Source organism: Propithecus coquereli, unplaced genomic scaffold, assembly GCF_000956105.1.
Source record: "Propithecus coquereli isolate 6110/MARCELLA unplaced genomic scaffold, Pcoq_1.0 Scaffold54, whole genome shotgun sequence".
Taxonomy (NCBI): Eukaryota; Metazoa; Chordata; class Mammalia; order Primates; family Indriidae; genus Propithecus; species Propithecus coquereli.
Genome location: NW_012151285.1, coordinates 794,519 through 820,204, shown reverse-complemented (window position 1 = coordinate 820,204; position 25,686 = coordinate 794,519). Strand labels below are relative to the sequence as shown.

The 25,686-nt window shown below is 51.6% G+C and overlaps 1 protein-coding gene across 1 annotated transcript in view; it reads left to right on the top strand.

Moving 5' to 3' along the window:
• Nucleotides 1-25,686, top strand: part of ITSN1 (intersectin 1 (SH3 domain protein)) — a 222,442-nt gene that overhangs the window by 177,067 nt on the left and 19,689 nt on the right. Inside the window, exons 27-30 of the mRNA XM_012657331.1 lie at nt 1,921-2,038; nt 3,686-3,877; nt 21,661-21,782; nt 23,464-23,570. Coding sequence (XP_012512785.1) covers nt 1,921-2,038; nt 3,686-3,877; nt 21,661-21,782; nt 23,464-23,570 — 539 coding nt within the window. The remainder of the gene's footprint in view (nt 1-1,920; nt 2,039-3,685; nt 3,878-21,660; nt 21,783-23,463; nt 23,571-25,686) is intronic.

The window sequence follows — 25,686 nt, the reverse complement described above, 5'->3', positions numbered from 1 at the left end:
CCGGGCAACACAGTGAGACTCTGTCTCAAAAAAAAAAAAAAAAAAAAACAACCCTGTCGGGAAGAAGTGGCCAGATGTAACCTCCTGCCTGGCTCAGGAATCTGACCTGCCAAGTCCTAGAAATCCACTTCCTATTGTTAACGTGCCTGCCCTTTGACCTGCAGGTCTCTCTTGCAGGTCAGTTGTGCTGTGGAGTTGTGCTGTCCCCATCCCCTGAGCTCCATGGTCACTCTTTAGTATTTCGTATTGCTTTGCTTCCGCACATATTTCTTATTTCCCGTAGCTGATCCTTGAAGGCAGCAGCCATGGTTTTCAGGCCTCGAGCACCTAGCACCCAGCTCAAAAGAGAGTTTTGGATGGTTCTCAGAACTCGCAATAAAGTGGCTGAGCTGCCATGCGGGTTAGCTGCTGGTGCTGTCACCACTGTGACTCCCGGTGTGGACGAGGCAATGACCGTGTCCTGTACAGCTGCAGACGCGGAGGGACGAGCGGAGCCGTGAGAGCCAGATGGCTGTGTGCGAGGTGGAGACTCGTAAACAAGTGGCTTCAGCCACGGGCAGGTTCACTGTGAACATCAAAGCTTCAGTCCTTCTGGACTGCCCTTTGAAGTGAATAATATATACAAATTTAAAAAAAATGTAAAAAACTTTAGTCCTCGAGCCAAGGGCGTGTCTATCAGACCACGAGGAAAGGACACTTGATCTGTGTTCTCAAGTGACCCCGAGGGATCCCTCTTGATAGACTGGCAGGTGGCAGGGCAGGGCTGAGGCAGGGGAAGTTTTCTTTGAGTTTTATTTCCTTATTTTGGAATACATAATATATTCACATGGTTCTAAGTTCAAAAGTTACAAAAGGGAATACACGTGTCTCCCTCCCACCTCTGCCCCATAGGCAACTGTTCTTATCAGAGACTTGTTTCCAAACATATTCTGTGAGTGCACGGGAGTGGTACCATGTTCGTGCACGTGTGTTGGCAGTCTCTCTTCCTGGCGGAGTGCAGAAGGGTAGACACAGCCCTTCTCCTGGGCCCTGCATTGAGTCTTCATGGGATTGTGTCATGACTGCAAGCCCCAGCTCACCAACCTTCTCCTCAGTTCCTCCCTGTCATCTGCTGTCCCTTTCCAACAGCACTCAGCAGGCGAACACCCCATAGATGGATCTCCTGTTGAGTCAGACTGAAGTAAAGGAGAAGGGAACGGCAGTAAAAACTGTGGTTGTCGCCGTCACGTGGGTGCTCCTGACAGTTTTTGAAAACAGTATCAAGTTGAGACTCCCTGTGTTCTGTGTATCTGCATGTATGTTACCTTGCATCCAAGGTTGCATATGACCCATACAGAACAGCACAGACAATTGAGTGAATCTCAGCCTGCCACTAACGAGCCTGTGGACTTGGGACTGTCACTCAACTTTTCCAGGCCTTACTTTTTTCATCTGGAAATAGAGAATAGTAATAGTGTTATCCTTCTGAAATCGTTGTGTGGATATATGCACAGGGCCTGGCTCATAAAAAGCACTCAGTGTTGACAGCTATGATGATTATTATTATTATTCCTAAAACCCACATAAAATGTTGGCATTAACCATAACCTCTACATTACCTGAAATTAGCAGCTGAATACCAATGTTACGAGCAGAATTTCCTATCCTAGACACACTGCAGTATATCCTGAATTTGCGATCCACCCAATCTAGCCCGTGCAAAAATATTCCAGGCTTTGATGACCAATGACTGCCACAATCTGAATTTTAGGTACAGTATTTTGTTTTTGTGACATACATAGTAATCCATAGATTCTACTGTTAATACCATTTGTCTTTCAGTTATATGTAAACTTTGCATAAGTGCTCTGTTACAAAGCAAACTATTATAAGAGAACATGAACCTTTTAAAATTTTTTGATATAATTCTTTTCTTATCAGGCACGTGGGAAAAAGCGCCAGATAGGCTGGTTCCCAGCTAATTATGTAAAACTTCTAAGCCCCGGGACGAGCAAAATCACTCCAACAGAGCCACCAAAGGCAGCGGCTTTACCGGCAGGTAAGGACTTTGCAGGCTCTAATTGGCACCTGGTCTGCATGGCACTTGAGTTTTTCCACTCAACTTTCTCATTAAATATCTCGGATTTTTTCAGATGTGCTGTAAGCACTTCTTGTCCTTGCTGGGACTGACACCCAAGTAATGTGATATGGAATATGTTTTTCAAAAGGACCAAATATCTAAGTAGCTTTACTGTGCTGGGTACAACAGAGCCCTTGTTGGAACGCTCGTCCTACAGAGTCATGAATGCCGTGGCATTGAAGCCAGATTTTTGTCTTGATTTCCTTCCAGCTATTTAAGTTGGGATTTGGATGGGGCGGGGGAGACCACAGAAAGGGACACCTAAAAATAAATGGCTGGGGTCTTACGAGGTTAGGAGGCGGAGCTGGAGGCCACGGGGGTCTGTTGGCTGTAATGTGGTGTTCACTGAAGACTAAAATAACTCCCTGTGAGCAGAGGGGGCTTCGCTGAACGGGCAGGATGTTGTCCACACTTTCCTAGGGACTGAGAAAGACCAGAGCACTGCAGTTGACCCCGTTGGCTATTTTCTGATTGAAGGGACTAAATTAGATGCTTTGGTAATATCTGGGAAGGGTGAGGTTAGAGGAGCAGATTTCTGCTGTAGGTCTTTAAGCCACCAATTCTTGGGTGGCATTTGTGGAAAGTGTGGAATTTTTGCTCTGATACCTTGTGGTTAAATGTCTATGCTTTATGTCTCCAGTGAAATAAGATTAAAACTTGGCAGCCTTTGCAAGAAGTTAAAGGATTGGCCACTGTTGTGAGGAATGCTGACCCCAGCTGGGCCTCTTTGCTTGAGCCTGTAGCCTCGTGTAGGCAGAGGGCTGTGGTGCCAGCTGGATCTGCTCTCCCTGGGGAGCCCTGGTGGCATCCACCCCACCTAGTGTGCAGACCCCTCATTGGGTTGGCTGAAACCCACTGACGTCATTTGCCGAAGTGATTGAATTAGCTGGAGGATCTGAAAAGCATAAACCTATATATATGTAGGTTGGTTAAGAAACATTAATCGGGAACTATGACCTGACTGCACAGACTTATGTGAAGTAGGAATGCCAAGGAAGGAGAACAATTTTACGTCCTGTAGGCTTGAGAGAAAATGAGAGAAGAAAAACTGTTCTTGCATATGGAGATTGCTTTCTTTGAGGCAAAATTTTGAGACACGAGGATATGGCAGAATAATCTTTTTTAAAACACTGATTTTGCTTTTCACTAAGGTTTGGAATTTTGGGATGATAATTACCTTCCACCGTAAAAAAAGAGAGAGAAACTATAGTAAAGTCTGTGCAGCTGTCCTGGGGTGGGGGCCAGTCTTCCTGCGTCAGCATTATAAATGAGTTGCACGGACTTGAAATGAAGGCGTTCAGTTCGCACTGTAAATTTTCTGCTGACTAGTAAACATGAGAAAGAGGAAGATATTATAGAAACCAAAGACGTAGTGTGAAAATTTTGCTGTTGTCTTGGTTTTTAATTCTTCATCTTCCTCTACTGCCCACATTGTAAAAAGCCCATGAGCGCACTTCCACTTAATTTCCGCCTCTTCTGAAAGGCCAGAAATGATACTTGAAAACATCGCGGCATCGCGCGTGCCGCGGCAGGCGTGCAGCTGCTCACCAGCCCTGTCTCCTGCAGTGTGCCAGGTGATCGGGATGTACGATTACACCGCGCAAAATGACGACGAGCTGGCCTTCAACAAGGGCCAGATCATCAACGTCCTCAACAAGGAAGACCCTGACTGGTGGAAAGGAGAAGTCAACGGCCAAGTGGGGCTCTTCCCGTCCAATTACGTGAAGCTGACCACAGACATGGACCCAAGCCAGCAATGTAAGTGCCCTGGCGGCTCTGTTGCCTTGCCTCTCTGGTATCTTCCGGTAAAACATGCAGCATTGCTCTGATTCTGCTGAGCTTTGTTTGCAGAACTTAAAGCTAGACCATTGCTGCATTTGCAACAGTCTCTTTGAAGACCTTCTGTAATGCAAGACTTTATCTCGTGGGTTTTTTTTTTTTTAATTTTCATTCCTTCTGTAGCATGTCCCCTCCCTACCCTTCCCCCTTTTTCCTTTTTTTTTTTTTTTTTAAATCATTTTGGCACCATGCTGTTTACATGCCTGACTCATTTTCCTAGCTTGAATTTTGCTCATTGTTTTGTTTTGCTTATGTGTTGTTTTCCTCCTTTTTCTAGGAATCATATGTTGTCCATCCCCCCCTCAGGCTTGAAAGTCCTCAAAGAGACCCACTATCCCATATCACTGCCCAGAGGGATGATGGGAGATGCAGCCTTGATCATGTGACTTCCAGCATGATCACCTACTGCCTTCTGAGTAGAAGAACTCACTGCAGAGCAGTTTACCTCATTTTACTTTAGTTGCATGTGATCGCAATGTTTGAGTTATTACTTGCAGAGATAGGAGCAAAAATTACAAAATTACACAGGGTAGTGGGTCCTTTTGTGGCTTTCCTAGTTACTCAAATTGACTTCCCCCCACCTTTGCACAGGTGCTTTCAATAGTTTTAAAATTATTTTTAAATATATATTTTAGCCTTTTAATACACAAAATAAATAAATTACTTCTTTGCTATCTTGGTTTTGCAAAAAGACCCACTATCAAGGAATGCTGCATGTGCTATTAAAAATTGTTCCAAATGTCCATAAATCTGAGACTTGATGTATTTTTTCATTTTGTCCAGTGTTACCAACTAAATTGTGTAGTTTGGGGTTTTCCCCCACTATAGAATTTCAGAGGAGTTTAGAATATTTGTTTTAAAAACGTGTAGAATGAGCCCAATTAAACAGAAGGTGTTTTGTGCTTGTTTGTATCAGATGTACCTTGTTGAGCATGTAATACATCCTGTACATAAGAAATTAGTTCTTTCCATGGCAAAAGCTATTACCTTGTATGATGCTCTAATCATATTGCATTAATTTTATTTTGCACAGTGACCTTGTAGCCACATGAGACAGCACTCTGTGTTTTTGTTTGGTCTCAGATTTATCTGGTTGAGTTGGTGTTTTGTTTTGGGTTTTTAATTTCGCGTGTTTTCATACCATAAAATCAGCAGACAACACCACTGAGGTTGTTACCATCCACAAAACCTACAATCTCTTTTTAGTCTTGTTACATGACGTTTTCTTCCAATTGCTTTTCATGGAATGACATATTTTGAACAAGTAATTTTCTTGACAAGAAAGAATGTATAGAAATCTCCCTGCAATTAATTTCCAATGTTTACATTTTTTAACTAGACTGTGGAATTTCTACAGATTAATATGAAATGAAGCTCATGGTCCGTTTATGTGTTAGATGTGCTGTAGCCGAAGCCCTGTTTGTCTTTTAAACCCGAGTTGGAAGCTCTCAATAAAAATGCCCGCTGCTGACAGCACAGAAAATGGGGTGGGGGAGCCCCAAGCACAATCTAGCTGTCCTACTAATGACTTTGTAATGTGTACTCCCCTCCCGTTCCCCGTCCCCTCGGGAGACTGTGCTGGCGTCGCGAGGGGTCCTTTTCCATTCACATGGTGCAGAGAGCGGGGACTGCTCCTCCCCGTTCGGTTGCGCTTCAGTATTTTCCTGGATATGAATGTAAAATATATAAATATATAAACCTGCGGCTTTAACAACTGTAATACAACCTTTCGAATTAGTTACGTGTATAGATAATTAAATTCTTCATATAAAAGTTAGATGGAAGTGTCTCTGTGTTCTTGATGTTGGAACCTGGCAGTGGTGTTGGGGAACCAGACTAGATGTCAGCAGGTGGCCTGCTGCCCGCGTGGCGATTGTGACATGTGCTCTTTGAGATACAGACCTCATCAGAGTCTCACCGAGTCTTCCTTGAACGGCCCTCCTCTCCCCTTGCTTCCCCGCTCCCTGACCAATATGGAAACCATTGCTCCTTATAATACCGTTTTGAAACCTAGAACTCTACCACCCAGTTTAGCAGTTAACGGTCTCATTGGGCTTTTGCTATATGTTGTTGACACATTGAAAGTGTGTGATTTGGCTCAGGGTACAAAACATTGGTCCAAAAGTTGTATCATCATAAGGGGGCTGATGAACACCCCAAAAATATGTGGCTAAAGACAGAAACTTGGCACATCTTCCATATTGTTCTTCAGGATTGGCTTCTGCCTGGCACACTGCAGTCTGGTTCCCTTTGCAGAAATTACCCAGCGTACACATAGGTGCAGCTGTTTGCTACGATGACCACAGGCTTGATTCCATCCGCAGGAACTTCACTTAGTAGGCCCTGCCCCTGCCATTCAGTTGACAAGCTATTTCCTTCATGAATTCAGATGTCTTTAGGAAGACATCTACCGCATGTTGGGGTCCCTGCTGGCTTCTAGCTAGACCATGGTACTTAGTCCAGGGTTCCTGTCCTCATGGAGTTTATATTTTAATGGAAGGAACAAGCAGAAAACCAAACTCCTGCAGTCCATATAAGTAGGTATGGTATGTGTGTGTGATGAAGTGCTAAGTTCTGTGCTCAAAGTATGCATGTAAGGCACCTCTGAGCAGGCTGTACATCGCCCTCCAGGCGGGGGGCGGTGGGATATTGACTTCAGGGAAAGAATTGGAGAACCTTCCAGGAGGAAGTGATATTTAAGCTGAGACCTGAAGGGTAAGGAAGAGCCAATTGAAGCGGGGAAGAGAAATGGCTGCTGTAGACAGAGATGTTGGGCGTGCAAAGGCCCAGAGGTAGGCAGAGAGGAGATCCTTCCCACTGTCAGCCCGCCCACCTCCTTGTGTCGCTACGTTCGAGTCAGCAAGCCCCCCGCTCCCCCAGACCCCTTCACCTGTATAAGCCAGACTTTCTTCTCCAGTCTAGGCTTGGGCTGGAAGGAATACAGTTGACAAGGTGGGTAATACTACAATACTCTGCATAACTCACTCTCGAGTATCTCTCTGGGTCACTCCCTAGCCTTTCTTCTGGGTTTGTGAAACTGACGCAGGTTGTTCCCAGGAAAGAGGGGGTGCTGCTCCACATCCCACAACACACAGGACAGCCCCCGCAACAAAGAGTGATCTGGCCCAGATGTCACCAGAGCTGAGGTTGAGAAATCCTGGTCTCGCCCCCCGGCCACTGTGGTTAATGTTCACCTGATTGCTCATAACCAATAAAGTTGCTCTGGCAACTGCTGTTGAGTAAATTTAATCACGTAATAAGCTCATATCATATAACTGCAGCATTAAAAAGTACCCCAGAACCTTGGTTTTTTTATTTCAAAATCTTTTTTGTTTTGTTTTGTTTTAAGACAGAGTCTCACTCTGTTGCCCTGGCTGGAGTGCAGTGGAATCATCACAGCTCACTGCAACCTCCAACTCCTGGGCTCAAGTGATTGTCCTGCCTCAGCCTCCTGACGAGCTGGGACTATAGGCGCACACCACCATGCCCGGCTAATTTTTCTGTTTTTTGTGGAGATAGGGTCTCGCTCTTGCTCAGGCTGGTCTTGAACTCCTGGTCTCAAGCGATTCTCCCGCCTTTGCCTCCCAGAGTGCTAGGATTACAGGCGTGAGCCACCATGCCCGGACTCAAAAAGCTTCTTATTCTTGATTATCCCCCATACTCTCTGCACTTTGGTATTAGATTAAACTGCTTTAGTCATATTCTTAGAGAATCTGGTTAGCAAAAATTTGAGCGAAAGGGAGAGAAAGCATCTCCTAATCAATTAGCAAAGGTATTAGCTAGGTATCTCCTTTGGCCCCAGAGAGTAAAGGTGTCAGGTTTGGTTCGTTTGTTAGCTATTTGTTAACTGGTCATTAAATCATTTAATTTCATATTGGTCTGTGCAAATATATTTGCAACTGCACTTTGGACGGTTTTGCTCCGTGGCATTAGACGAGAAGAGTCCAAACGAGATGGTCGTCATTGTGCGCTCAGGAATCTCTCGCCTTGGGTCAGCCGTCTCTCTCCACATTGCAAAGCAGAGCCTGGAGACTTGAGGAACCCTGGTGGTTGGGCTCCCCAAGCCCCAGATAAAAGGGCTTCTGGAAGAAGCTGGTCTAAAGCAATGACTCGGGTCTTCGTAAAGTTACGAAATACGACACTATTATGTGTGTGGTGGAAACCAGTGTCTGCCCTGTTTCTGGAAGGGAACCCGGGCAGACCCAGACTCCCACTGCAGATGGTGGTAACTGGGTTATCTCTATGCTGCCTTTGATACCATCAGAAGAAAAACTTAGTAACACTAGCTTAGGAAAACCTTCTAAATGGTAGGTTTAGCCATATGAAATTGCCAATTCTTACCTATGAAAACAGCAATTTCATATGGTTCAACCTAGTACAATATGTCATCACCTGCACATGATAGGTTAGGTACTAAAAAATGCCTGTTGAATGAGTGGACCAAATGAACCAGTGACTGTCTGCAAAACAACAGGGTCTCAGTTCTCGACACGCCACATCACCCTCAGAGGAAACCAAGATGTCTCTCCAGTTTCCTTTCCCGTTAGACGTGAGCTTCCCAAAAGCAACAGTATCCTTGGAAGGGGCTGCCCCTGGAGTCTCTTGCTCATTCGGTCTAAGCAGGAGGCTGGGGACCAGGGACCTTCATCTGGGCTAAGTCTCCACTCCAGCACCGGGTGGGGGAAGCGCACGCTCGGGTAACGGTGCGGGGAGCGGGCACAGCAAACCACTGTCGGTCCTGCTTCCTGGAAAACTGAAAATGATTTCTGAGATAATATTTTTTTTCTTCTAACAAAATTATAAATTATATTCATCCTTTTTAGTTCCAAAAATACCCAAGAGAACTTTTCCGAGAACTATGTTGAATGCCCATGATCCCCGAAATGCAAGGAAAAAGAGCCCCTTCTTCACAATGTCTGATATTTTGGATCTGGTAGGACAGGGAAACATAATAAGGGCAAAGGTCACTAGAGCCTTATGTGACTTTCACTTCAGCCAGCCAGCGTTCTCTTGGACCCTTCTTTAAGAAAACCTCACATATGAAAACCATACTTCCAGAATGTTTCCTGATGTGTAGCTAGCGATTCCATTTCAAAGAGTTCCATAGCCTCTTAAGAAGAGTCTATTCTTTAAATTGAAAGCTCCCCAGGCATTTTTAAATTACGTGACCTGATTCACAAAAATTAAGGTTTTATTTGTAAAACAATGAGCATCAGCTGTAAGATTACATATATATAGTGTCCATGCAACTTTCTGTTAAGCATGTTACCTCTTAGAAGCTACCATGTTATTATTTTATTACTTTATGGCATCAACAGTGTGTGTGTGTGGCAGACACCGTGAGACACTGACTTACAGGTGACTTAAGTGCCTACGTCTGTAGCTTGGTAACAGTGAGGTCGGGGTACAGCCAGAAAGCAGGTAGATGCCACTGTCTAGAAGATTCTGGCAGAGGCTGACAGCTGCAATTTCCACATGTGCTTGGCACATTGTTTCCAAGCGATGTTGCAAGCCTCAGGAGGAAGCATCCCTTCCTTCTACTCAGCCTAACATATTTTTAAAAGTTGACCAGTTCCTTCTCTTGATGCGGTTTCACTGAACTCTCACCCAGCAGCGGGGAAAGCACTTCTCAGTTGCCGGTTTTCATTAAGGAAGCGGTTTCGCTGATGCCCCTGGTTTCCCCTCCTGTCCCAGGCTGTCCCTTCCCCTCTGGCCCCTGTCCCCACACACCCACGCACACTGATCCACTGTGTGGTATTCAGGCCCCACCCAGAAAGTGCCGAAAAGCCTGGGGTGGGGTGCAGTTTATCCGCTGAGGTCGAGATCTTAGAGAACACTGGGCACGAGCCTTGCCCTGATAGCTGAGCTCTCCGAGGGTCTGGGGAGACACAGGGAGGTCCTCACAGTCAGCTCTTCCGACTCCCTGGCTAGTCCTCTTTCTAGATGTACCGTCTGAGAAGAGCAGCCCGATCTTTCCCAGAGCCTCAGAGCCCCTGCCTGCGCAGAATCAGTGGCCGCATCTTTGGAAAGAGGGGGAATGGGGTCCCTCTTCCCTCGTGCGATTCACCCGCCTCTGGGATTGCCGTGGGAGTTTGGAGCCGTTGGTAAGGATTCCAACACACCGGTGCACATTTTCCATGCACGAGCTCACTGCTGGCCTGCCTCAACCTTCCGTTCTTCTCCCCTAGACTGGGCGGGTTTGCCAGAGACACAGGCTTGCCCGAGATGCCCTCGCCCCGTGCCAGCGTAAGAACATGTGCTACTGTAGCCTCTCAGCTTCCATTCCTGGCCTCCGCTAGAAAAGCCCTGTGCCATATAAAAACACAGCTTCTCCACTGCATTTCTCTTATAATTTTGGAACATTTTACTTTCCCATGGGCCTCCTGCCTATAGGAAGATAGAGATTCAGAGGGGAAAATCAGCATAACTGCATCCTGGGCCCTCAGAGAGACTAAGAAGCAACCCAGGATGGCAGGTCAGAGCACAAGTTCCAATCCCAGCTTTGCCAGTACTAGTGGGGCGTTCCTGGGCAAGAAGACCTGACCTCTTTGTGCTCCAGTGTCCTCATTTACATACGGAGAGAGAATGACAACAGCTTGCAGAGAGCACGCTCCACCGGACAGGAGCTTTGTTGCCGCGTTACTGGAGAGAAAAGGCATTTGAGCCTGGCCGGTGCATCACGGAATGCAATCTAGTGGCTTCCTGCTTGCTTTCTCGCATTAAACCCGGACAGCAGGTGGGCCGTGTGCATTTTAAGACTTAGTAGAAAACATGCTTTTATGGATCAGGGATTTCAGAGAAAAAAGATTGGACAGCTTCCCTGAAAAATCTTCAGACATCTCGTTGCAAGATTTGCCCCATTAATCTGTACATAACTCACGGCCCCTTTTCCCTCCCCCGGCGAGCAGGAGGCCACCTGTGTGGAGGCAAGCGGCTTTTTAAACGTCTTCCCTGCACTCCTGCCACGCGCAGGGACGCTCTCTGGGCCTAAGACCGGAGCCTACTCAGCAGACTCTCGGTGGGTGTGGACAAGCTGCCCGTGTTTCACACGCTAACGGTGGGGAGGCCAACAGGGAAGATGGAATGTGTGACGCTTTCAAATGTCACGTCTGGGCTGTGTTGGCAGGCCCATGCCGCGCTCCACAATAAACCTGTCACAAACGCGTTGAGTCACTGTGTCCTTTATTTCCCATCACGGCATTCTGTGGCCTTGTGTTCTTGCCAGCAAAGAATGGAACGTTCAGGCCCCCAGACATGCCAGCCGCTGGGGTTTTTTTAAGCCATCCTGCAGCTTGGATAAGGGGCATGCTCTGCCAGGGGGTGCTTCCCATAGCGCCGTCTGTATACACCCCGAGAGGCCTCTGTTTGCCAGGCCTCCAGCAGCGCCCAGGACTGCGGTCTGCCCAGCAGAGGAGGCAAAGCCAGGGATGCCTCTTTCCTCTCTGGGTGTTACCTTGGAGCCCTGAGGCCCCACGGGAAGGCCCCACACGTCTGAGCCCTCGGCAACGGGCCCTCCACTGACTTGGTATCCAGTAGGAAGCCTCACCCCACCCCATCCTCAGGGGCAGAAGTGCAACTGCCAGCCCCCCCTTCCTCCCTCCCACCTTCCCGCCCACCCCTCCTGCTGTGTGGCCTGTGAGAGCAGGAGGGGCCCAGCCTACTCCAGTTTCCTGAGGGATCTGGACCGAGCCTGGCGGTAGAAAGGGCTGTGCTCAGCCAACACCAGCAGAGGAGACGCCTGCAGGGAACAGGCAGCCGAGAAGTGAGCAGAGTCATTCCAGCTAGTGATGGATGAAAAGGGAAGAGTGTGACAAAGGGCCAGGGCTGTGGCTGATGGGGAGGCCTGGGAAGGCACCTCCAAAGGGGCGCCATGACGGTGGGGCCCTGGCTGCAGAGAAGGAGTTGGCCCATGAAGACCTGGGGTATCAAGCCTGCTCACCCGAGGAACAGCATGTGCGTGCAAAGGCCCTGGGGTGAATGAGCCGCTCCTGGTCTCTGCACCCACTCTCACCTCCTTCTAGCCTTCTCCATGCGGCAGGCAGGGACCTATTTTGGAAACACAACTTCTTCTACTTAAAGCTATCCAGGGGGTTCCCAGTCCTCATGGATAAAGACCCAAATCTCCCACTTGGTCTGCTAGCCCTGCCTGATCTGCTGCCTCCACCTCCAGCCTCTCACCTGCCCTGTCCTCATGTAAACTTGAGCACAAATTTGTGCTCAAGTTCAATCACCTCCCCAGGGAAGCCTTCCCTCACCCCTGCATCCCTTCAGGTTTGCAGAGGGGAGTCCCAGGCTGGGCTGGTCACAAAGCGGCTCTCCAGGCTCGTTGCCCAGAGTCCCTTCTAGTTCTTTCAGCCACCTGGAGTCACTGTCATGACCTTTTACAGAAGTCCAGGCTTTTGTTGTCCCAGTGACTTTCCAACCGGCCCTCTGGAAATCCCCTTTGACCTCCAAACCACTTTAGTTCACGTTCCTCATGGGAGCCCCCAGAGGACGTCAGAAGCCACATCTGGGTCCCACTGGACCCATGTCGGGAGGAAGTGCGGGGTGCGCAGACAGCGTAGACGTGAAGCCTTCCCCAGCCTTACGGCGTGACCCAACCTCCGCCAGCCTTGTCCACCTCCCAGGGCTCGTGTGTGCCCCCCACCCCGTCCAGTCGGGGGTTGGTGTGTGGGTGATTGGGTCCACAGTCCCCCTCATCATCCAGCCCTACCCTGCCTGTCCAGAGCCGTCTATCACCACATTCTTCTCACCACCGCCCCAGGATTTTTGCGTCAAGTTCAAGCCGCTGGCGAGCCCCAGCCGGAAACACCTGTGCCCCACCTTCCCCGCCTCCCCTGCCCACACGCCTCTGCCTCTCCTGATTTCCCCACCACCTTCCTGCGCCATGAACATGCCGTGAGCCAGCTTTCCTGAATTCCTTATCATGTATTAAGATGACCGGACAGAAAGACCGATACATAAATGCGTAGACATTCCTTCCCCTCTGATTAGACCGTGAGTTTCCTGGGGCAAGGCCCACATGTCCACCTTTTTTTCATCCCCATCAAACCTCCAATTAGCAGCGCGAAGAAACAGTGACGGCACCTACCTTGACCTTGTGCAGCTGACCTATTGCAGGCGCGTGCCTGCCGCTGATCAGAGGGCCAGGCCTGTCCCATTGCACACCCCCCATGGCACCTCGCTCCTGTGTGCCGGGCGGACAGCCCTGGGGTGTCGCCCAGGCCTGGCCCTTGCCCCCCAGCTCAGCACAGTGTTCTTTCTCCCTACCGCGTGTGGCCTGTGCCTGGGAAGGCAGCATCCTTATATTAAAACCGAATTCTTGTGAAAAGACCCTAAAACAGGAAATGAGCTGACTTCCTTCATCATTCTTATAACCACCCTCAACACCATCTATAATATTTACGTTTGTATTTGGTTTTCTGTCTCCCTCCCCATTCCCCCAGCATGGAAGCGCCATGGAAGCAGGGCCCGGGCGGGTCTATGCAGCTGGCGAGAATGAGCAGGACGCGTCACGGGCTCAGGCCGCCTTTCGTGTTCTGACGGGGTCAGTTTGCTGGGTTAGGAGAGACCCCAGGGACCCGGCTGTGTGTGCTTAGACCCCTCTGAAGAAAGCTCCTTTGGGCTGAGAAGTACACCTGCCCCTGGACGGCCCAGAGCTGCTGTGGCCTCCAGAGCTTCCCGTGGGCCGAGGCTGCCCCGGGACTGGTCAGCCGAGGGTCATGTCAAGAGAAGACTTGGCTGCCTTGACCCAGACTGGCAGCCGCCAGCCCCTGACAGCCCTGGACCCAAGAACAAGCACATCCTCTCCGCCCGATCTTGCGGGAGTCTACTGGGAGGGAAAAGGGCAAGCACCACCGTCGGGCCCACGCTTCGAAACGGTGATTTCCTCGTGGCCCCATTTCCTGAGATGCCACCAGCAAAGGTTTCGTCCTTGACGGAGGAAGTCACCATTCTGCTCTGTGCTCCACGGCTCCATCCGTAAAACGACGGCCTGGAGCAGAGTGACCTTTGAAGCTGTGGCCCTGGCGTCGAGGCCGGCGGTAGCAGTGTGGCCTCTCGTGCAGCCGCAGGGCCCGCCTGTGGCCAGCCTCCCAGGGATGGCGATCTATGGTTACAGCCATCAAGCCCCTTGGACAATTGCTTGAGGGACCTGCCAAGGGCTGGATTTGGCTCAGCAGTTGTGGCAACTGTCATGCTCCATGTGCCCGAACAGATCTAGTTTCCACATCCCTCTCCCTTTTCATGCCAGGCGTCATTTCCAAGCCATCTTTCCTCTGATCGAGTGGTTCTCTCTCTTGGCTGGAGATTGGAACCACGTGGGAGTTTACGAATGATGGACGCCTGGGCCCACCCTGGCAAGTTTGACTGAACTGGCCCGGGGCACAGCAGGGGCAATGGGATTTTTAAAAGCTCACTGGGTGACTCCAATGTGCAGCCAGTCTCAGGGCTACGGCCCGCAGCCATCCTACACGCGGCTGCCACAGTGATCTCCCGAAATACAGCCAAGACCTTCCCAGCTCTGCAGCCAAGGCCTCCTCGACTCGACTTCCCCATCTGTTAGGGCTAAATTGTGTCCCCCAATATTCATATGTTGAAGCCCCGACCCCCAGTACATCAGAATGTGATTTTGTTTGGTGATAAGTTCTTTGAAGAGGTAATGAAGTTAACCTGAGGCTCTTCGGGTGGGCCCTAATCCACTCTGACTGGTGTCCTCTTAAGAAGAGGAAATTTGGATGCACGAAGGGACACCAGAGATTTGCACGCACAGAGGGAAGACCACGTGAGGACACAGCAGGAAGACACCCATGTGCCAGCCAAGCGGAGAGGCCTCAGGAGGAACAGCCTTGCCGATGCCCTCGTCTCGGACTTCCTGTCTCTAGAACTGTGAGAAAAGGCAGTTGCTCGAACTGCCCAGTCCGTGCTACCTTGTTACGGACGCACCACCCGTCCAGCAAGGCCTGGGGCACAGTGGTGAAGAGCATGAACTCTGCTGTTTATTAACTGACTTACCTTCTCTGTGCCTCGGTTTCCCCGTCTGTTCAATGGGGGATGAGCCATAGCTCCCGCCTGGGATCCCAGTGAGGAGTCACTGCGTTAGCACACGCTCAGCCCCCGGCTTCTGTGTTAACACACGTGGTTCAACATCAGCCTGGCGTCGGCTTCCGACTCCCCACCTGCTCCCAGGGACACCCCACTCTGCCCCGTTTGCTCCAGCTCTTCTCTCTGTTTGACCCCCTCGCCTTACCCACCCACCCGGTATTGCCTGCTGAAGTCCAAATGCCTCCCCCTCTGCCAGACGTTCCCAGATCCCTCTCGCCGAGGCTCGGAGTCCAACCCAAACGTGCCTGTGTTTCTATTGCAACACGTCGATCCGCCCTGGTACCCAGAGGACTGGTCTCCAGAGCCACCAAGGAGACCTAAAATACTGCAGGGGAGGGCACGTGGAAAGCAAGAGCTCAGGGAGAAGGAAAATGCAGGGTGGGGACGGAAAGGGCCTGGAATGAGCTGCAGAATTCACACCACAGGGACGTCACACCCTGCCAGGAATTCCAGTTGCAAAGCCATGAATGACGTGCCCTTTCATTCCCCCAACATGCATATTTATGGAAAATTAGGAGATGATTTATCCTTGAGAGGATTCTGATTTTTACCACTTCTCAGCAGCCATTAAACTGCCTGGCAGCCCATGTAGACTGCATTCCCCTTCTTGGGAAAAAACGAGGCTTATTTGGAATCCACACTGGCATTTTAAGCTCCTGGGTGACAACTGAGTGGGGCCACCCAAGGGACCCAAGGGGCATGGTGGGTCTACAAGGGGCATGGTGGGTCTCCAGGCCAGGCTGGAGGGGGCTGTCTGGGCTCTGCTGGACCCACTGGGGTCTTGGTGCCATAGGGTGGCATCCTTTGTCTCTCACCTCCGTGCCCACTGGCGTCTCCGGACTCCTGTAAAAATCGCATCTTAAGGATCTGCAACTCGGAGGCCTCAAGGACTGATGGCAACTTGCAGTGATGTCCTTTACGAAGTGTCTGCAACTCGGCAAGGATCATCAGAGTTGGCCTGGGACTCCCGGGCCGTCAGCGGATAGCAGGACAAGGACCCAGCCGGCCCTGCTCCTCCCTGAAGCCCAGGGAGCCGCAGCTTTACCGCCTGGAGAGCGCTGGCATTTCAGGCATTGGCTGCAGGGTGGAGGGACACAGTGCTAGACCAGAGAACTTTCTTCACGTCACACCCACACGGGCTTCATCTGCTCTTCCTACACAGCAGGCCACCCCACGCACACGGCTCTGCCCGGGATGTCGCAGGGAGCTCCGTGAGATTCATTTTCCCAGGAGAATCCAGTGAGTGCAGCGTAGGCTCACCTGGCGGAGAGATAGGGAGGTCGGGGGAAGCCTGCAGTGTAGACAAGACCTCCAGGAGCCCAAGTAGCACGTATCCTGGTGACTGGGCACCATTCAGCCAGAGGATTTAGGCTGAGTGTCCCCAGAGACATCGGTACATCCTTTCCCTTAAAGGTGAAAAGCCATCGCTGAGCTTCCATATTGCTCCCTTTCCTGGACCCTCTGCATTTCGTCTCCGAGCTCTTGTTCCGGCATCATGACCCCTATCATCTGGCCCCTTCCCCCTTCCCACCTACTCTCCCATGGCGTCTCTGTTTACCTGGCGCCTGGGCGAACGTGGTGCCCACACCCCCAATATGTGGCCTCGGCCTCCCAGCCCACGTGGACACCCAGCCCCAGGAGGGCCCCTCGACGAAGCCTCCCCAAGCACGCAGAGCTGCCCCCTCTCTGAGGTCCTGCCACCCCCATCAGCTCGGCTCTCACTTGCTCTCGTCTTTAATGCTTGCTATGTTAATTTCAATGTTCCCTGAGGACAAGGACAGTATCTTGCTTATTTCAGCGTCTCTTGGACTTCACAGGAGCTTAATAAATATTTATTGACCAACTTACTGTATATTTTGGCCCTTTCATAACAGGAACGAGGCCTGTTTATTTCCTTTGCTCAACAGGCAGCTTGCTGTGGGGCTGGTTCGGTTTTCAAAGCTAAGCTCGTTGGGAAAGGCAGAACGCTCGGAGGTGTGGAGGGGCGGGATGCACTTTCTACCCTAAATGCTCTGTAGCCTTTGACGTTTACAAGAAGCCTGTGTTCACGTATTACTTTTGTAATAAAACAAATTATTGAAATCATGCTGTTCATATGACTGTCAGTGGAGGGGAACAAGATGTCCTTTTTTGAGTAAGATTTTTCCCCCATACTTTTCTCCAGCGCCCCCGACTCCAGTCCTTCCGGGGGCATCACGGCTCCCTCCGTTCCGTAAATGTGTCTAACTGTGCAAAATCATAAGGGACGGCACATAGGTTTGGAATTTCATGTGGGCTGTAATGGGGATCATTTTTAACCGCCTGGAGTTACTTGCAATATTATTTCAGCTGTGAGTGGATTGTAGTTTTGAGAATCCCTTCATCACGCCGAGAAGTTCGTGGAAAATCGTTTGCTGTGCTTTCCCCTCTCGTTTTGCACTGGGAAAGGAGGCCAGCAAACCGTGTTTGTCCTGGTACCCAAAGGAGAGAGGGGCCACGTCCCTCCACCCCTAAAGAAAACTCTTTTATTTGAAATGTCTTTTCCATTTACCCTGCCTTGAATAATGGAGGTTTTAAGCTCTCTTGTTTTTCTAAATATTAAAATTTCAAAGGAAGGATATTTTTGAGTTCAGAGTGCCTATTTCAAGTCTTTAATGGTTCTCTTGGTCTGGCATGCAGCAGCATTTTTAGAACGGCATCCCGCGGGAGAGTTTAGTGGCTGAGAAGACCACTCCAAGCCAACATTGTTGGCACATAACGCAGAGGCGAATCTCCCCATGAAACCTTTGCCTTTCATTGTGTTCTGGAGAGGTCATCAGGGCCATCCCCCTGTCTCCGGGCAGGCTGATAGGTGGACCTATGTGGGGTGGAATTTGTTGGGACAAGCAGCCCAGACGTGCCTAGCGCCTCCTCCCGACCTCTTGGCTCCGTCAGCTCTGCCATGGGCCCTGCAGGGTGTCTGGGCCTGAGGCCAGAGCTGCCCGGAGCAGGAGGCCATGCAGCAGCCCTCCAACTTGTCCCAGGCTGGCCCCGGGATCCTGGGATTCTCAGGCCAATGGCCCAAATTTACCGCGAACCTTCTGTTATTGCTCCGGCTTGGAATTTTCACAACTTTCACTGGGTAAAACTTGAAGCCTCAGGAGAACTTCTGAAATCCAAAGCAAGCCAGCCATCTTTTCCCAGGTCCTTGTTTCCAATTCCTCTGCTGTTCTAAGTGTGTCTTCTGGTCCCTCTGGTCACTGACGCCTCCTTGCTGCAGAGCATAATCTTGGTCTGGTTGTCAGTTTCAAGTAGGGTCACTGTTTGTCAACAGGGGGCTACTGTATTGGCACTTGGGGTGGGCAGTTCTCTGTCCCGTATACTGCAGGTCATTTAAGAGTCCTGGTCCAGCCCGCCGGATTCCAGCAGTCATCTCATCATTGGGAGGACCAAGAGTGCGCTCATTCCCAGCCCCGCGTGGGGCGTGGGGGCGGCAGTGTCACCCACAGCTGAGGACCACTGAACCCTGAGGTCCTTAGCTGTCCTCTGGGGGGGGGCAGGCATCTCTCCTCTTCTGTCCTGAGTCCCCAGTGTAGTTGGTGATAGACCCCTGGTAGGACATCTGTAAATATTTGTCAAATGAATGAATGAGATCCATGAACAGGCTTCAAGAGGGCCTGTGAACCCGGTAAAATAGTGTACTAAATGAGTGTGTATGTTGTGCGTGTTGTACGTGTGCGTTTCCTGGGGCCCACAGCATCCATCAGATTCTGCAAGGGAATTGTAGGACATTCTCAAAGGGACATTCTGAAGACCGGTCCAACCAGCGTCCACTGTGAGCCTGATTTTTGTGTCACTGCACAGTGTACAGTAACTTTTATTTTTTTATTTTTTATTTTTTTTGAGACAGAGTCTCACTGTGTTGCCTGGGGTAGAGGGCCGTGGCGTCATCCTAGCTCACAGCAACCTCAAACTCCTGGGCTCAAGCAATCCTTCTGCCTCAGCCTCCTGAGTAGCTGGGACTACAGGCATGCGCCACCATGCCCGGCTAATTTTTTCCATGTATTTTTAGTTGTCCAATTAATTTCTTTCTATTTTTAGTAGAGACGGGGTCTCGCTCTTGCTCAGGCTGGTTTCGAACTCCTGAGCTCAAACAATCCGCCCGCCTTGGCCTCCCAGAGTGCTAGGATTACAGGCGTGAGCCACCGCACCCGGCCTATGGTAACTTTTAGAACTACTGCTCTGTGCCAATATTCTAGTGTCCCTGAAGAAGGGAGTGTCCTGACTACTGCAGAGGTGACACACAAGTCCCATCAGGCCAGGGCTGCATGTGGCCCTTTGACAAGAAATGGCCTGAGTCCTGGGCTCTTGGACTCATTTGCAGGAGAATGGGGTAAAAATAGGGCAGGGACAGGATATGTCCGTTTCCTGGGTGACTTTCCTAATAAAAGTCAAAGAACTCGGTGACATCACTCAGCTTCCCACAAACCTGAGCTCGCATAGCCGCTCTGCAGAAGTGGGCTAAGCCGAATGAATGAGTCACGGTGCCTCGCTTCCTTCCTGAGAGTTCGCTGTTGATGCAGCTGTTTTAATAAATGACAATCACCACACTTAGGCAGGAAGAACAGCTGGGCCAAACCGGTGGCTGGGTAGGGCGCCCAAGCTCAGACGCACCCGCGGACCTGCACAGAGGTTCATGCTCACCTTGCGCCCCGTGGTATTCCAGCTCCGCGGCACGACAGCGGCTCTGAGTGAGGTCTAGGACGGAAGGGCGTGGAGGGTGTTAATATAATGATAGCTCATTCCCACTGCTTCCTGGCATTCTTTTGCCTGTCCTGGGATGTTCCTGTCCCAGCAAGAGAAGCTACAGCATCTAGAAAGGGCAGTTGGCCAGGAGAGGCGACAAAACTGAGGGCTGGAAGCACCCCAGCCCCAGAGTTAATCTCTAGAGCAGGGAAGCATTTACCAAGAAGTCTATGATATCATTCGCCCCAGAGGGATCATTCTATTTGCAGAAGCTTCCAGCACGTAGACCGGATCAGTCATGAGCCCAGGTAACTCCCGTGGGGGAAGATGGCAATTCTGCGGAAGCCTTGGTGGTCCAGAGCAGGCTTCTCAAACTCCAGCGTGCCTAAAAAGTTGCCTGGAGAGTTTGCTACATCCCAGAGCCAATCCAGCAGGGGCCGGTAACTGCATCTCTAGCAAGCTTCCAGGCGATGGCAGTGCAGATGCTGGGGCCGAGGGACCACACTCTGAGAGCCGCTGATCCCAGGCAGCGTTTCCGCATTGTGCTCCATCGCGCCCCCTTGTGGGGAGTGGAGGGGCTGAGAAGAGGAAGGGAATGGGACCCAGCCGGCGCCTCCCAGGCTATCTTACAAGTCTGGCTTCTGTGATTAAATAAAGAACTCTGATAAAAAGAATAGGTGGGCCCAGGCCTGCTTGTGGGGTGCTCCGGAGAACAGAACCTCCTCACCCCTCATTCCATTGTGCCTGGGGCAGGGGCTGCCTCTGCCGACAACCTGGACATAACGGGCTAGGTGAGCAGACTCAAGGGTGAGCCCACCTCCCATGCAGATGACACTTCAGGGCAGCAGAGTGGCCCTTGCCCTCAGACAGCCTTGTCCTGTGCAGTGGCCTCGAGCGGGGCTGTGCGCAGCTGGAGGGGCTTCCCTGTCTGCCTGCTGCTCGGCCATGACAAGGACGGGCAGTGGCCTTGTCCTGCACAGTTTCCCCAGCACTGTCTGGATGCATCCTGCATCCGCCTGGTCCCCAGGGCCACCAGGAGCCTCAGCACAGACACCTCACCCTCCACAAGCCAGCCTCAGGATAGAGAACCCATCGCCTCTCGGAGCCTGGGTCCAGCAGTAGTGTCCGGGGTAGAGCACGGCCTCTGGGGTCAATCTCAGGGTTTGGCTCTTGTCTACACCACCACCGAGCTGAGAGACCGGGGGTGAGTCCATCTCTCTAGGCCTCAGTTTCCTCGTCTGTAAAGTGGGGATAATTCTAGTGCAACACGTGAGCATTAAATGCAGTCGACCACTGGGCATGGATGGTGTGAGCCCTCAGGAAGTGTTGGCCAACTATTGCAAAGTCTTTTCTCAACATTATTTTAGTGTTTTTGATAAAGTAGGAGTGTTCTGCCTGTATTCATTTCACAAACTGGGTGGCTTAAGGCAATAAGAATTTATTGTCACACAGTTCTGGAGGCCAGAGGTCCACAGTCGAGATGTTGGCAGGGTCATGTTCCCTCTGAAGGCTCCAGGGGAGCATCTGTTCTGGCTCTTCTGGCTCCTGGTGTTGCTGGCAGTCCCTGCTGTGCCCGGGCTGGTAGACGCCTCCTTCCAATCCCTGCCTGTCTGTCTCTGTATCCTCTTCTCACAGGGACACTGGTTCTATCGGATTAGGGCCCCATCCTAATTGAGCCTGACTTTATCTTAATTTGATTGCATCTGAAAAGACCCCATTTCCAAATAAAGTCACATTCACAGGTACTGAGGGTCAGGACTTCAACATGTCTTGTTGCGGGACACAATTCGACCCATGACCGTGTTGGGCTGGAGCAAGGACATGGGGCCCAGCAGCCATAAGGATCTCAGTGTCCAGACTTATCCTGAATTGTCCCAAATGGTTGTGTTTTCCAGGGTGTTCAGACTTGCATCTCTTGGATATGTTGACCCCGACTGAAAGAAAGCGACAAGGATACATCCACGAACTCATTGTCACGGAGGAGAACTACGTGAACGACCTGCAGCTGGTCACAGAGGTAATGGCAATGGGGAGTGGTGGGAGGGAGGACAGCAGGGAGGGGGAGGGCCTCTGCCCAGGAGGCCGCGTCCTGACTGTGACGTGTGGGAGCATCTGCAGGGCAGATCACACAGGAGAGTCTCACCCCAGAGAAGATGGTTAAATTCTTATCTGTGGCCAACGCTGAGTCACATCCGTGGGGGACAGAGATCGCTCATGCCAAGGGGCACATGAGTCCCCGAGGAGTGGATGGATGGACACGTGTGGGCTGTGAACTGGGAGTCTAGGCTCCAGTCAGAGGAAGTTGCAGCTCAGCTGCCAGCATGCTGATGCCATGGTGCCAGGCCCGTCCTCTCCTGGCCTGCAGTGTTGGCATCGGGACATGGTGGCCATCTGGCTGATGGCTCAAGTTATTCCCAGTGCTACATATTACCCCTGAGAAAAAGCTGTCACTGAGAATGAAGATGTTTCCTCCCACGTCCCCATGAAACCCCCTGGCCTGGGACGATGCCGCATCTGATCTGTTCTCCCAGGTAGACATTGCAGGGCTTGGCCACCTGTCTGGAAGGACGGGGAGTGCAGAGTTGGGCGCTCCTGCTTTTCAGTGGCGAGCCTCTTTGCCCGTCTACACGGGAAGCTGCCGTATTAGGAAGCAGAGATTTACAGGGCTGGAGCTGAGGGCTGCCCTACAATTTGAAAAGTACTATAATAGTCTGGAAACCACCACCATGACCACACCAGACAGTTGTGAAACCATCTCGTCTGGTCGTCTTAATATCCAGGAAACTGCAGGGGCCTCCAGTTCTAGAGGAGGACAGAGGGGTTGCTATCCACAAGACTGCCATTAATACATAGGAAGCGTTGGTGCAAATTTTAAAAAGGTGCCCTTTTCTCAAGGCTTTTGACTATTATTAAATATACAGTTTAGGATGTCTAGGATGTGAGTGTCACCCCTTAGATATGGCACCTTTGTGCAGTGCACAAAATGTACAACCGTCTGTGGTTGTCCTGGTATATGCCAGATTCAACATCGGCTTAAGGACTCACATGGAATAGGGCTGCCAGGGACCAGCCGCAGCCCAGCCAAGTTTGTTTCAAAGATAGGCTGCCCCCATCCCTAACGAACCTTCAGAAGAGCCTCTTGTCTCCCACGGCAGATAATGATTGACCTCCTCGCAGCCCAGGGACTCCACCCCATGGATTCCCCTGAGATCTGCGATTTACGGCGCGTCACCCCACCACACAGCTTAGGAGGGGCTCATTTATTCTGTAGAGCCCAGGAGAGGGCAGCACGCCCCCGCTTGCGGTGGGCCTGCCATCGCTGGCTCTGTCCGGGCCCAGCCCAGGAGGCTGTGCACAGGGCCATGGAGTCAGTCACTGCTTGTTAGAGGCCCTGCGGCTGGGGCTGCCGTCCTCAGGGTGCCCGAGGCTTGTCCGTGCAGCAGATGCTGCCGGAGAGAATGCAGGGACTGCCCACACCCCGTGCACCTTCCCGCCCCACTTTCCTCGCTGGGCCTGTCTCCTCCCAGTGGGCAGGTGACACTTGGTGCTGGCCTCCTGCTTCCCACTGCGCCCTAGAGAATTCCGCCGTCCGGCCGTCCCTGTGGGAGCAGGAGGGGCCCCTCCGCAGGGGGCGCGTGCGTGTGCCCGAGCGCGGCTCACTGTCTGCTTCTGAACCGCTTCGTTTTCTGCACCTGTAGATCTTTCAGAAACCCTTGATGGAGTCTGAGCTGCTGACAGAGAAAGAGGTTGCTATGATTTTTGTCAACTGGAAGGAGCTGATTATGTGTAATATCAAACTTCTGAAGTAAGCCTCTCCTCTCACTCGCGCCTCTCGCGCTTCCGTGTGTGTTGCCTGTGCCCTGTGCCTGCCGCCCTGCGTGTCCTGCCTTCACTGCTCGCTGCCACTCACAAGCACCATCGCCCTTTGCGCCCGCGCACTTGCCAGAAACGCGCCCCAAAGCCCTCACGGTGGAGAGCGAGTCGCCGAGGCCACGCGTCCTGGTTTTCCTGGGGTTCCAGAATTCCCAGGGCTGGGCCCATGCTGGCTCCTGCTCGCTGGCCGCTCGCCCCCCACTTCCCTCGGACTTGGAATCCCAGGGGACATGTTGGTCTTTTGAGGCGTTCTTGGCTCCTGCCGGTGGAAAAGTGTGGAACCGTTCCCTGCTGACTCAGCAGTTCCTTGGGAGCGCTCGGACACGCTGGCCTGGGGCCGCTTAAGCCTCAGTCCAGTTTTAGCTCATAGAGGCAGCTGCAGCGCCAGGAGTCCAGAGACCTGGCTTTGGATTCCCACTCACTGCCCTGCCGCTTTGAGCCTCAGTTTCCCCATCTGTAAAATCAAGGGCTTGGGTTAGATCATCACATGGGCCCCTTCCAATTCTAAAAAGAAAAAAAAAAAATCAAAACCCAACATCTGTATCCACCAGGCTGTCATTATAACATCACTTGCTAGGACAGCAGGTGAAGTCACAGCCTGCAGGGCCTGTGATACACCCAGCTGGGAGGGAGGGACACCCTCTCCCGGGCCAAAAGTGGGGCGCAGCCGCCCAAGCTTCGCATCCATCCCTGGTCTCTACGGTCACCACTGGGAAGCTGCTACTTCCTAAATGCGGTCCCTGCGTTGTTCTTATCAACCACCTTCGGTCCCCCCTTTCTGGGGTGTGTGTTTAAACGTGGATGAGGGAGGCAGAGAGGAGACATAGAGAGGTGGACGTGAGTCATTCACTCTGTGCTCCAGGAGACGAATAATCAGAGGCGACTCCGGAGGAGGCTGCGGGAGCCCCTGAGCTTAGTCTGCCATCAGGCTCTCCCACATCCGCTGTGGCCTTCTGGCCGCGTGGCTTTGAGCAGTTGTCTCGTGGTCCCTGGGCCTCCGTGTCCTCATGTGTAAGGTGGGGTTGCGACAGTACCTGTGATCACACACTCACGGGGCTGTTATCAGCCGCCTTCAGGCGACCGATGCCTGGTAACACAGGGAGGGCTGGGCTGGGTGCTGGGACCCCCTGGGAGACGCTGAGCACCCACCCTTGCCTCAGAGAGCGGCTGCCCTGTCACCTGGGGGAAGAGGGTCATTAACCCCCGAACTTACAAGTGCTAAACGTAAAGTGTTGGAGTCATGTTGTTTTAAAACAGACACAAAGGTTTTCTGTTGAAAATACATGCCTCAGCTGAAAGCCCTCTCCTTGGGCAGCTATCAGCGGGGGTGGGAGGTGTGTGTCACGTTCCCATTGTCCCTTAGAGGGGCTGCTCCCTCCTGCCAGAGTTGGCCTGCAGGGAAACTGTGGGCTGGCAGTGGAGCCTTTCTGTTGTGGTCCCACTTTTGAGCCTGTGGGGGAAGAAGCAGCCCCTTTCTTGAGCTCTGTTGGGGCCATGCCTGTGGGCTGCTTCCTCCTGTTAGCTCTGACTTGCTTCACTGCCCTGGAGCAGGAATTGAGAGCGCTGTTACAGCTGGGAAAGCTCAGAGAGGTTGAGTGACTTGCCTGAAGTCACACAGTAGGTGGGCTGCTCTGTGAAGGATGCCTGGGGTCCCTGAACTGTGGTTCCACCCAGTCTTGCTCCCATGGAAAGAATATGGAACCTGGAGTCCGACGTCCCAAGTTTTTGTCTGGGCTCCGGCACCTTGTAGCTTGTTTGAGGCAATTAGCTTGGGCAGGGGACTCTCCCAACCCTTCGTTTTAATGAGATTGCAGTCAGGGTACGTGGCCTGTCTGCCACGCAGGGGCAGTCCCAGGAGCAAGGCGATCAGGCCGGTAACTGGCACACTGTGGATCACTGGCCCCCTCCCAGCCCCGGGGCCGTGCCCTCTGCCCCTGTTCCTCTGATTACCGGATTAGTTAGTCTGGGCTAACTGGCTAATGTTTTCATCTTCCAGATATAATACTTGTAATTTAACAGGAGCCTTCTGGGGACCTCATTTCTTTTTC